Raw genomic sequence first — 12,323 nt, forward strand, 5'->3', positions numbered from 1 at the left:
GTCAAGTAGAATTGCCACAGTAGGGCCAGGTCGGCTCCTTCGGCACATTGATTGATTTCACTGAAGGAGCATGCCACGGGCCCTTCAGGAAACAGTCCAGCAACAGCAGTCATCAAGAAGAACCTCAAGGGGCGTTCATCGGAACATCTTCTTCACGCCTCAAGAGGGGACACAAGTGAATCTATAGGTCCTCGGCAAATTTCCAGTGGACAAACTCACCTACGAGGTAGGATACCATCGATTCTCGGCCAGGTCATATTTTGTCGGTAGGGCAACGGATCATCCTTCGTCTGAGCTGCACTCGCAAAGAAGCCTACTACAATCCTAGTATGAGCCCCTTAGTTAACGATGAGAGTCAAATGAGTCATGACTAATATAAGTACTTTGTCTAGCTTGGTATAATTTCCTGACTTACAATTTGTGATTAGACATTACAAAAGCCCGTGACGGGCCGCCGATCAAAGCCTGAGCCCGTCTTAGTAAAGCCTGAGCCCGGCCCGCGGGCTGCTAAGAACGGGCTTTACTTAATCTAAGGATATATAGATCTTTTAAAGTATAGAATCTAAGACTAGATATCTAATTATACTATAATCTTTTTATAAAAATAGTCTAAGTCCTAAGAATAGCCTATAATACTTACTTTAATTTTGCTAAGAAGCCCGCGGGCCGCCGATTAAAGCCTGAGCCTGGCCTACGGGCCTGACTTAAAGCCCGACCCCGTCTTGGTAAAGCCTGAGCCCGGCCCGCGGGCTCTATAGGCTTTTGTAATGTCTAGAGCTAGAAAAAGCTCGATATATTCCATCGATGGACAAGGACTTGGAAATAAAGATATAGGATTTCAAACCGAGGATAATTGATGAGATACAGCTACGATAGGAGATGCAGCTGCAAAATCAGAGGAGAGGTTGAGGTTCTGTCTTAGTAGGCTATGGACTACGGTGAGCGGCAGAATGATGAATCACATGCCATACAAACAACCAGCACGGTCGAGCGTTAGAAGTTCGGCAGTGTGGATGCCTCCGCTGGGCGAGGGCAGCCATTTGCCAATCGAAAACGTACATCCCGACCGGGGGATAGCTTTTCCGTGGTATCGCGTATTGACTGCAGAAGATTGTGCAATGAGTTTTGTCGATTTGCGGACCTGGTCATGTGAATTACGATCAATTCTCACACAGACGTCCAAAGTCCATCGCAAGAGCCCGCGAGGGTCAATCCCTACGTAGACATCCCCATTGAGTGAAGCAACCAGGACTGATCAAACATAAACTGGGTTCTGCCCGCCGAACAACAGCAAACAAACACGAGGGCGGCCGTGCACGGGATTTTTCTTTCAGCGTGACCCACCCTCGAATATTTAAGCGTTGGAGGACCTCCTACGTGATATGAATGTTCTAAGCTTTTAAATGACTGGGTACTCCATTTCACCTGGTATACCTGTCTTCTGCTTTGGGTTCAACTAGGGCAGGCTCTCATGCTGCCTGTGTCGCAGTTATGGGTGGCGACTCGATCATGAGAGATGCCGATGATCTCTCAGACGTCGATTCTCTAGCCTCCACGGCTCCAAGCGAAACCCAGTCAGAATATGAGGTAGAAGAAGTTCTAGCGGAGCGCATGGGTAGCCATGGAGAGAAGGAATATCTGCTGAAGTGGGGCGGTTATCCTCTCGAGCGAGCTTCTTGGGAGCCACCTGAGTGTTTTCTGTCGATGCAGGAAGTGCTCAAGGCATACCAAGACAAATGCCAAAGGGTCCAAGCGGGAACGGAATCTCCATTCGATGTCGATGCATGGCAGAGAGGCATAGATGCCCATGAGCGGGAGACAGAGAGGCGCAAAAAGGCTCGCCGAGTCAAGCGTCTGGCGAGAGCTGCCCAGAAGAAGGGCAAGAGGAAAGGCAAACCTCTGTCTCGTCCATCAACGTCCGAGTCACGCGAGTCTTCCCCAGACGTGCCTTTGTGCCAAACAAGCCGCTATTCGTCGCCAGACGTACCGCTGATGAAATCAGGAACCGTGACTCGCACTTCTCGTCCACGGTCTGGTTCGAACATGTCTGCTCTTTTTGTTCCTACAGAGTGTTCTGAGCTAGTAGAGCCTCAGGGCGTTGGCTTCGATGGCTTTACGAGCCATCATTCTTCCGAGCAGATGTCTATCTCTAAGGGTAGCGATTCCCTAGAGCCCGTGTCCGTCACTGCCCCACTAGAGAACCCTACTGCTTTGGGGCCCACGAGCTCAGTAGCTCCATTGCCAACAGACCCTCCCATGCTGAAGTCTACCGATCATCCACCGGGTTCTACTGTGGCCATCAAGCCTAGTCAGCCGACTCACCAACCCTCAGACGCTGAAAAAGACGTGCAAGATACTGTTGTGCAAGATCTCGCCGATGCTAACGCCATGCCCAACGGCGCCGGATCTACCGCCGCCGCTAAGACCGTACTTAAGGATTCACAGCCTCGAAAAGCAGGTCCTACTCCGACCACAACTTCTGTTGTTCAGGAGCCTACGGCCAGTCCTCTCAATACAGCATTGAGTTCCAAAAAATCAGGCCCTCGCCAACCCGAGATCGGTCAATTGAATCTGAAGAAACCTTCTGAATTCTCTCCTCGCAAAGCGGCCGGGGTCCCTGTCCCATTTGCTACAATGACTGCATCGGATGCCACTCGACGAAACTCTCAAGGTCTCGCGAAAGTTCCAACCGCGCCAAAGGCTCTCGCCGCTATGGCGGGAGTCAAGAACGCTCCAACCGCGCCAAAGGCTCTCGCCGCTATGGCGGGAGTCAAGAATGCTCCAACCGCGCCAAGGGCTCTCGCCCGTTTTCATACCTCGTTCTCGTCAAACCTGGACCCTATATCCAGCTCCGTTCAGGGACCTTGTCGGTCAGTCTCAGACAGATACCGGCCCAGGTCACCTGACGCTACTACCGAGCCTTTCAGAGGCGATTGCTACAGACCAGGCAGCGAATTTCGTCGAAGTCCACCTTGGCAGCCTGGCCATCGTGACAGATCTCCTCCATCAAGGCCCCTGTCTCGATCACGCTCTCGCTCTCGCTCTCGCTCTCGCTCTCGCTCCCCCCTACATCGTCAATGGTCACCCACCACACGTCGTCGTTCTCCAGCACCTCGACGTGTATACGATTCCTTTCGTCCATCTGCTCATTCCCCATTTATCACTGTTACTCGTCCCAAACCATCGGCATTTAGACCTGCCGATCCCGGGAAAAAACCACCAGAGTCGGCGTCGGAGGTTGCGGCCCCAGCATCTGCACCCGAGCCAGCCCAAATCCAAAAACCAGAGATGTCTGTCAAGGATCAGATCATGAGGATGCCGCGAGGCATACGAAAACCGGGGGCTCGCTTATTTCAATCGCCCTACTTCGCGAACCCAGGTGAGATCCTGGCACATATCTTTTTTGGGCCCGAGAGGCATCGGATAGGCCCTGTTCGATTGTGTGGGCTCACATCGGAGGAGAAGAAAGAATTGCTCGCGAAAAAGGACGCCCACGGCCGAATCGCTAGGGTAGAAATGTGGTTTAGAGACACTTACACGCGGGATCAGTATGACAAGCTCTGCAAAGTGGAGAGCGACGCCGGCGGTGTCAACAGGGTCATCCGCACTTGCTGGATGGAAGGTTTCGAGGACAGTAATCCGGAGATTTTCCATATGTCGGAATGTCTCTTTCATGAAAACATCGTCGGTACCTACTACCCGCCCGGTCTCAACGGATATGCCTGGGTCGCATATTCGCCAAAATCTTCAGACTTCAAGCATCTTGCCCTTGGATATCCTGATATTGATCCCGGGGTCCCAATACATCTGGCGGTGCGCACGCCATTACCACCCTTGGAGGCGCTGAAAGATATTGCTAGGAAAGAGGCCCCAAGGCTATCTGAGACGACTTTGGTACGCCGTGATGTAGATTCACAACTTAACAAGATAACCGAGAGCCTTCGCAGTTCGCCTGCGGTCAATCTCTCCCTTCAGAGTTCCGTGGAAAGCTCGAGACCTGATCCCCCACTCGACGGACGATTATCCGGACAGAAAGAGGTTGAAGTGCCTAATGCGCCTTTACTCGCAAGCACAGTTGCGCCTACACGTTCTGTTAATGTTTCCGCAGATCCTCGCCTGAAGCGGCTACCGCCCACGTCTCTGAGGACTCAAAATTTACGCACAGGACTAGCACAGGCACAGTCTGCAGGGGCCGGGCCCATGCCGGCCAGCGGGGACGCCCCTTTGGTAGATACGTTGGAGTCACCAGCAGGCAGCAAATCGGCTATTCTACCACCCTCGTCCGCGCCGCAATCGATTCTGGATACGTACTTCGAGCAAAATCTTGAAATTCAATTCAAGGAGCTCTCCCGTGTCAGTGAGAGACATGATGGATCCCGGGCAGACATGTTCTATCTTCACATGCCGGAAAACGAAGCAGACGGACCCGATCATCTGCTTCTGAAAGGGTGGCTTGAGATGAACGGGGCGATGGTATGGAGCGATTGGGCGAAGTTTGTGAAAAACGCCAAGTATGGCGTGGTTCTGGTATGTACACGAGGTATCGTCGTGCGTTAAGTGGTTGACTAACACTCGTCGAGTTCCACGAAACCTTCGGCAAATTCCACACGCTGCGCCCGCATATCCGGACTGTACAATCTACACCGACTATCGCTTTCTGGGTTTACCGTACTTCGAGGCCGCTCGACCACCCCGATACACGCCACTGCCAGCCAGGGGCCTTCTTCCAACGCATCTTCATCCGTGGTGGCGTGTACCTACTCACCGAGGACGTCATGGATGATCTGAAGCAAGCCATCGTGCTTTTCAGCACGTTCCAAAACTTCCAGCGGAAGGATCCGGGGATTTGGAAGGTCGCCTGTTGGCCGAATTTGCTGGAACGACTTGCGCAAATAGCTGCCGATCCGAGTCGATCCCAGAATGAGTTAAAACTGTAAGAGACATTCAAACTACGGTGGATGAGTTTTGAGTATATAAGTGGTTGAATTTACTCTAACAACATCTTTTCAGGCTTGATATTGTCGAGTACTTTATCAACACTATTAACTCTATCGGTCAGCAACCCTTTACAGCCGACAGTCTAGATGCGAGAAACCTGGACCGCCCGACGAACAACGTCCTATCACTTTCCGTAGCCGGATATGGCGATTCAAAGCGTCAGCCGTCATCAGGGTCACTCCGTGACCTCACTCCTGCCCAACACAAGGCGGATCATCTCGCCGAGTACTTCGCAGGATGGACTCTTGAGAACGTCGTCCACTTCCGCAAAGCCTACATAATCACCAACTGCAAGAGCGAGGCCTTGATCAAACGATGGAGTTCTTGGGGCCACGTCAACGTTTCTAGTATGGAGGCTTTCCTGGACAAGTACAAGATACACAACGTTGACAGTGAGGTGGAACGCATCGTCGATCGAATGAGCAAGTCTGGTAGACTTACTATGTCGGTTCCCTTGAACATGGGGTCTGATAGAATCCCAGCGGATCTGTCTTCTCCTAGCCAAACGCCGCAAACACCCCACACGGCGGGCTTACCGACTCCGCGAGAACCACGCGCGGACGCTTCCAATGGCACAATGCCAGATGGATGGAAACCTCCTGCCCTTCAGAACGCCACGGGCTTTGCTGGCCCATATCGTTAAATGAGATTCCTCCTTCTTTACCCTTGATTTTCCTGCAATCTTAAGTCTCGAACAGGGCGTTTCATTCTACAAGCGAGCGGGCTCATCACGATTTTCTGATACCTCAATGTCTGAATTAATGTCAGATACGACTTTTATGTATTCCTAATGTATGCAAGCTTGTGACGAGGGTCGAGACTCTTTTGCCTTGAATAATTTGGCATAGTATGGGCTTATTTTCGTGTTTATGATAGTACTCGACGCTCCAGATTCAGCAGCCGCGCAGTGCTAATTTCCACTATCAACACCAGATCGAACTTGCGCTCGAAGTCTCTCCATAAAGGAGGTATTTGAGGACTTCCTTGAAGGTGATTGTAAACACCACAAATATGATTTGAAGAATCAAGATGGTGATCCAGGGGCTAATAAACCAAATGAATTGAAGATACGTTCCATCATTTACAGTTGCTTCTAAATATCGGCCTCCATGATGCTGCGAACCTACCAGCGGACATGGCGTCTACTCTTTCCCGGCCGACAGACGGGTGTTATTGTCCTCCAGTATTCCAGTCTTCCTGCATTCTACTGTAGAGTGTACAGGCAGTAAGGTATTCATTCCGCTCTTGTAAGAAAAAGAGAAAAACAATACCAGAACGCGGCCATTAACATCTTCTGCGCCCCCTATTTCCACGATCCACCTCATTCTTTGCGGTCTCCATATGCTCGTTCCGTCTGTGGCAACTTCTATATATGCCAATCGGGCATCTTCCAGCTCGACTCGGGAGTAGTCTACGGCCTATACCCCCTCGTGACTATAGCCCCCAGACTAGAAATACCAATATGGTGTTTCTAGGGACCGCTGCGCACTCTAGGACTCTGATTTGCCTATAGTCTTTTTTTTCGCGATTATTAGAAGTTCATTCCGACCCCTGGTGAGTGTGAGATACATGATGATAGATAGTATTTTTTTTCTAGCTTCCGAGACTCGAACTGTATCATTGAATTTTAGTTCCCCTGCCGGAGCTGGTGAAAAAGTGGGAGAGACCGAGAAATGTCAGCAAAAGAGTAACAGAGCAAGGAATGGCTTCAGAGTGAAGATCGGTCGCTCCTTCCATCGTGCTCACATTGCTTCTGAACAACTTCCAATTCTAGGTATATGTAGTTGTGAACGGTGTTCTTGTGATTGGTACCGAGCAAGCTTCTTAGGAAGAACCAGGAACTGAACTCAAAGTGCATATATTACTACAGTTCGCTTGTCTCTCATTACATAACCGTCTTGACATAGGCGGGCACCGGGCTCAATTGTTGCGGTCATGACGATGTGAGAACCTACAGATAATAGCACAAGGAAAAAAAATATCAATCATGATGCTGATCATTAATAATGCTATCGGCGACATTCCGAACAAGATGCGTATTTCCAGCAAGCCCGCCTCCTGGTTTATCCCGTTGCGCGCTTGCGATATTCCTGGAAGTTTGCGGCATGGTGGACGTCTTCAGGGCCATTCACCGCCTTGGCCTTACTCTCTTTCTTCTTGCCACGACTTGTCTTTTCCTCCCACTCGCTTTCCTCGGCAGAGATCATGGCATGAAATTTCCCACCTTGGCCGCGAGCAAGATAGACAGGTTGCTCCTTGCGATCAGCTACTGCTTCTGTCACAAGGACAAATTTGACGCTAGAGCCGGGTGCCTCAAACATGGCATCACTCAATATGGTTTCCATCTCTGTTCGAAGAGCGCGAGCACCAGTACCCATCTTGAAGGCGTTGGCTGCAATTTTGTGCAAAGCCGGTGTCGTAAATCGAAGCTCGATACCCGAGAGAGAGAATAGCGTTGTGTATTGCGCCATGAGAGAGTTTCGAGGCTCGGTGAGAATTCGGAGGAGAAGTGGCTGCGTTAAGGTGGAGAGGGCAGCGTTGACTGGGATCCGGCCAATCAACTCAGGTATGAAGCCGTAGCTTTGCAGGTCTGCAGGTGTAAGAAGGTCAAGAGCATTAAAATATGTGGGATCGGTGCTTTGAGCACTGGGCGAGGCGGAGTTGAAAAAAGGCAGATGTGTCTTGTACAGTGCCTCTTCTTCGGACCCTGGCCGAATCGGCTGCGGCTCGTCCGACGCTGCATCGGATGTTCCTGGGAGACCGCTCGAAATTGAAGACCCACGCACTGGCTGTCCAAACCCTATGGATCCTCTGGAGATTCGATCCATCACTACTTTGTGAAGGCCCACGAAAGCACCTGAAAATATGAAGAGAATATTCTCTGTTCGCACATTATAGACCTCGCCCTTGGCCGCTGGGGTATTGTTATGCGGGTGGAAGGGCGTCGAACCGAGGGGGCTATTCGATGGGTAAGAGTTCGGCGGGCTGTTTGATCGAGGGTTCTTCTCTGCTTTGGCTTGAACCTGCACCGTTGTCCCTTCAATGATCTTCAGGAGAGCCTGTTGGACGCCTTCCCCGCCAACATCCTTGCCGTGGCTCACTTTCGCCGCCGCAATCTTGTCCACCTCATCGAGAACGATGATGCCTCTCTCGGCTTGTTCCACGTCGTAGTTTGCGGCCGCTAGTAGTCGGTGAACGCACGTTTCGGCATCCTCGCCAATGTAACCGGCTTGCGTAAATGGTGTGCAGTCTGAAATACTGAATGGGACGGATAACACACGGGCAAGCGTCTTCGCCATAAGCGTCTTTCCTACGCCCGAGGGGCCGAGGAGCAAGATATTAGATTTCTCGAGTTGTAATGGCGATGTATCGACCAGATCCCTTTGCTCTAGTAGGCTGTTCTGGTGCGGTTTCTGATTGTTCGAGGTGCCAACTGTCCGTTGTTGACCGGGATATTCATCTATCGAACCATTGCTGATAGTCAGTCTTGTGTTGTTCTTCTTGCCTCTCTGCCGAATACTACAGCATGAGTAAATGGATGGACGTGACTCACCTTCCAAGGGATGGCTCTCCAAGGCTTCTCTTCGTTGTTTCTTGGCCAGTAGTTCTTCCGCCTCCTCCTCTCGACGCCGAATCTCCTGCACTCGCTGATAGTGATTGAAGACCGCTACACTGAGAACCTTCTTCGCGCGATCTTGGCCGACAACATACTGATCCAGATACTGCTTCAAAACTTTGGGAGTGATGCGCGGGGCGCCAAAGGCTGGTGTGGATCCTAAAGGACCTGTTGTTGGCAATCCTGTCTCATAGCTGCCCGTGAAAGGTTGGGTTGTGAAATCTGATCGATGGAATTGGGATGAGGTTGGAAAGGTCGAGGATGAGGAGAGCATGCGCGGTTGGGGAACTGACACCGGACTCGGCCGACATCGGACATGGCCAACTGGTCGGATAGCCCCTTGATGGCGGCGTAGTCCCCGTGCTGGAGCCAGGAGGCACTGACGCTGGAATGACTGCCACTGCATGGCGCAAAGACAGCGCCAGCTGGTGAGGAAATCAGTGAGAGAGAAGGAGATGGAATGAGGAGATGGTGCGGAGGGGATCGTTCAGATACGGAGCTTTCCCCGCAGCACGAGATACGGCAAGGAATGGGGGTGGACCCACCCGCATTCGACACGATCGGGCTGGTGAACTTGTCGCTGAGGATGCAAGGATACAGTCAGATATGCTAGATTCTAGGTTCCTCGATTTGGCAGGAAAATGGACAATAATATCATAGATTCCTTGGATTGATTGAATGATGACTGAGTATTGGAAACAGTCTGGCTTTAGGACATCTATAAATTAAAAGGTTTCAGACGTCCGCGGTTAAGACCCTGGGAAGATAAAGGCACCAGTGGATAAAGTTACTACGAAGGGACATGAATATACCATCCACTAAAGTGGATGCTATCTAATTCTTATTTCTATCCGGTCAAGCTCGGATAGTATGAATTGTGAGACCAGTATCTTATCTGGTGCTGTCGTCACGCCTATATACAGTAGGTAGCCAAGTCCATCATTATGCCCTAAGAATCGTTCTCTTCTGGCAAACGGCGCAACTAGCCAGAGATAGCCCCGATGCAGGTACATGATTAACATCGTCGAGGTCACCAACAACGACAAGCATTGGCCTGTAAGATTTACTATCGACCGTCGTGATCAAACCCTTGTTAAGGTTCTGCAGACTGCACCTTTGCAAGCCACTCGGAGTCACTCAAGTCGGTTAAATGTGGGTTTAAAGGCACTGTTGGCTTTGGCTGGGCGACTGAGTGCTTTCACGAGCTATAACTATGATGCGAAAAACGAGCTCCGTCAATACAACAAGCACAGATCAGAGTACGAGAATCCTCGAATCTGAATCGCTTGGGATGTGCCTGTGAATTTTCCTCCAGGGGCTATTTTCCACCGGTTGGGGAAGATCTCAAGATATTCACATTGATGGCACGGTCCACCAGTCTACCCATCTTCCCATAATATACCATGCTAACTGCAATCACATCTCCTTTTTCCGTTCTCCAACATTACTCCGTAGCAGATCGGGGCAAGACACAACATGGATGATTGGCTTGTCAGAGAGTGGCTGATCTAGATAGAGACTAGTACATCCTAAACCTTCTAGTTTGAGACCATAAGCACAGCCGAATGGAGGCCTAATTTTTTCTGCTTACCACTGTAAGATGCGCTGAGCTAGCTGGTGCCCATACTCAAATGAAGAAAACGTGCGCCCCAAAAACCTAGCGCGACCTTGCCAATGCCGAAACTATCAATGCGATATACTCATTGCTTACCACAGCTGTCGATGTAGGGAGAGCAGGGGGCCAAGGACAAAAGTGTGAGGGCATAAGCTTGGGCTATAAAGAGAGAGCTTCAGTCTCATTCGCAGTGAAATTTTCTTCACAGAGTCACCCCAAAGCTTTCAGTCATGATCGGCCCCCTCTTACTGCCACTGCTTTTCACTGCAGTAATCGGGTCTCCCCATCACAATGAGTGTCGTTGTCGGCCCACTGACAGATGCTGGCCATCCACCAAGGAGTGGACAGCGTTGAACAAGACCCTCAATGGGAACTTGGCTGCAGTGCGGCCAGCTGCGTTCGTCTGTCACGTCCCTGATTATAATGCCGAGGCGTGTCAAGTTGTCAAAGATTCATGGTCAAACTCCGTCTGGCGCTCCTCACAGGCAGGGGCAATCCAATGGGAAAATTGGGAAGCTTGGCCGGAGCGCGACCAGTCATGCTACGTCGAGTCTCCCGAGGATAGTGTCTGTCAGCAAGGTCGCATCTCGCTGTTCTCAGCAAATGTGCAAAACGCAAAGGATATTCAACATGCCGTCCGGTTTGCAGGTAACCACAACCTGCGACTTGTCATCAAGAATAGCGGACATGACTTTTTGGGACGCTCAGCGGCGCCCGAGTCTCTGCAAATTCTGACACATAGTATGACGGACATTGAGATGCTGGACAACTTCATTCCCAAAGGTGGGAAAAAAAGCGAAGGCACTGCAATGAGAATTGGCGCCGGTGTGCAACTGCCTGAGATGTACGTTGCAGCTGCCAAGCAGGGCCGCGCTATCGTGGCTGGCGCTGCCCATACAGTCGGTGCAGCGGGCGGATACATTCAAGGAGGCGGCCATTCTCCCTTTGGGCAGTGGAAAGGCCTGGCATCCGATAATGCATTGGAGTTTGAAGTGGTCGTGGCCGATGTAAGTCCCTTTGACCGGCAGAACCTCCGAAAGAAACCCCGTATCAAGCCTGGTCCAGTAGCTGACAAACGGAATCAGGGATCGCTGGTCACTGCGAATGCGTACCAAAATAGGGACCTGTTTTGGGCATTGAGAGGTGGCGGTGGTGGAACCTTTGGGGTCGTGACTCGTGTTACCATCCGAACATTTGAAGACGTCCCAGTTGTCGCATACAACTTTAACATGACGACTGCGGGTGGTGATCCCCGTTTCTGGGACGTTTTCGCAGAGTGGCATTCGGCGCTTCCTTCAATCAATGACGGCGGAGGCTCGGGTTATTACTATGGGTTTCCAAATCTGCCTTTGAGCGCAACCGAGAGCGTATCCACGATATTTGCGTTGTTGTTCTTCACCGAGAAAACTAGCGTCGCCGAAGTCGATGCGCTGTTCCAGCCACTCGCCTCCAAGCTGCGTCAGATGGGCAATGTGCAGGTCGTGAACGAGTCTATTGCGTTCCCATCTATTATTTCGACCGTTTCCACCTTGATCCTCGGTGGCTCGGCTGATAGCACGGGCCGGACCTCGATGTTGGCTTCTCGACTCTATTCGAAAGACCTCATGTTGACCCCCAATGGGCCTCAGCGGCTGGCGAACGCGATCAAGAGTATCAAGTGGGATCCTGGACATGAGTTCATCGGCCACGTCGTGGCCGGGGGCGCTGTTGCTAGAAACGGGGAGACGATTGACAGTGCCGTCAACCCAGCCTGGCGCAGGACTATCTCGCATCTGCTGTTTGCGAGATCATGGAAGGCCGCTGAGACAACGCCCGCTCAGCAGGCGGCGATCATAAGGAACATGACCGATGTAGAGATACCGATCCTTCGTTCCGTGGAAGGAGAGGATCAGATGGGAGCGTATCTGAACGAGGCCAACGGGTATGAGCCAGACTTTCAGGCCTCGTTCTGGGGTCGCAACTACCCGCGTTTGTATCGCATCAAGCAAAAGTGGGATCCTGAGGGGCTTTTCATCACCCGCAAGGGAGTCGGTAGTGAGGATTGGGATGACGCGGGCCTGTGCCGTAGGGGACACTAGAAGGTTGGGACTCTGC

The 12,323-nt window shown here is 51.4% G+C and overlaps 3 protein-coding genes across 3 annotated transcripts; 2 read left to right on the forward strand and 1 right to left on the reverse strand.

Annotated features, from left to right (window-relative positions):
- Window positions 1–1,491: 1,491 nt before the first annotated feature.
- On the forward strand, window positions 1,492–5,641 carry N7539_002168 (uncharacterized protein; the record flags this gene model as incomplete). The annotated part of the gene is made up of 3 exons (XM_056931771.1): window positions 1,492–4,527; window positions 4,581–4,933; window positions 5,011–5,641. 3 exons carry the CDS (start codon window positions 1,492–1,494, stop codon window positions 5,639–5,641), a joined length of 4,020 nt encoding a protein of 1,339 aa, XP_056793802.1.
- Window positions 5,642–7,061: 1,420 nt separating this feature from the next.
- N7539_002169 (putative ATP-dependent Clp protease) lies at window positions 7,062–9,020 on the reverse strand (the record flags this gene model as incomplete). The annotated part of the gene is made up of 2 exons (XM_056931772.1): window positions 7,062–8,458; window positions 8,552–9,020. 2 exons carry the CDS (start codon window positions 9,018–9,020, stop codon window positions 7,062–7,064), a joined length of 1,866 nt encoding a protein of 621 aa, XP_056793803.1.
- Window positions 9,021–10,459: 1,439 nt separating this feature from the next.
- On the forward strand, window positions 10,460–12,307 carry N7539_002170 (FAD-linked oxidoreductase; the record flags this gene model as incomplete). Its single annotated transcript, XM_056931773.1, has 1 exon — window positions 10,460–12,307. The coding sequence occupies one exon, from the start codon at window positions 10,460–10,462 to the stop codon at window positions 12,305–12,307; it is 1,848 nt and encodes a 615-aa protein (XP_056793804.1).
- Between the last annotated feature and the right edge of the window lie 16 nt (window positions 12,308–12,323).

Source organism: Penicillium diatomitis (genome assembly GCF_028827545.1).
Source record: "Penicillium diatomitis strain IBT 30728 chromosome Unknown utg000002l_segment0_segment0, whole genome shotgun sequence".
Taxonomy (NCBI): Eukaryota; Fungi; Ascomycota; class Eurotiomycetes; order Eurotiales; family Aspergillaceae; genus Penicillium; species Penicillium diatomitis.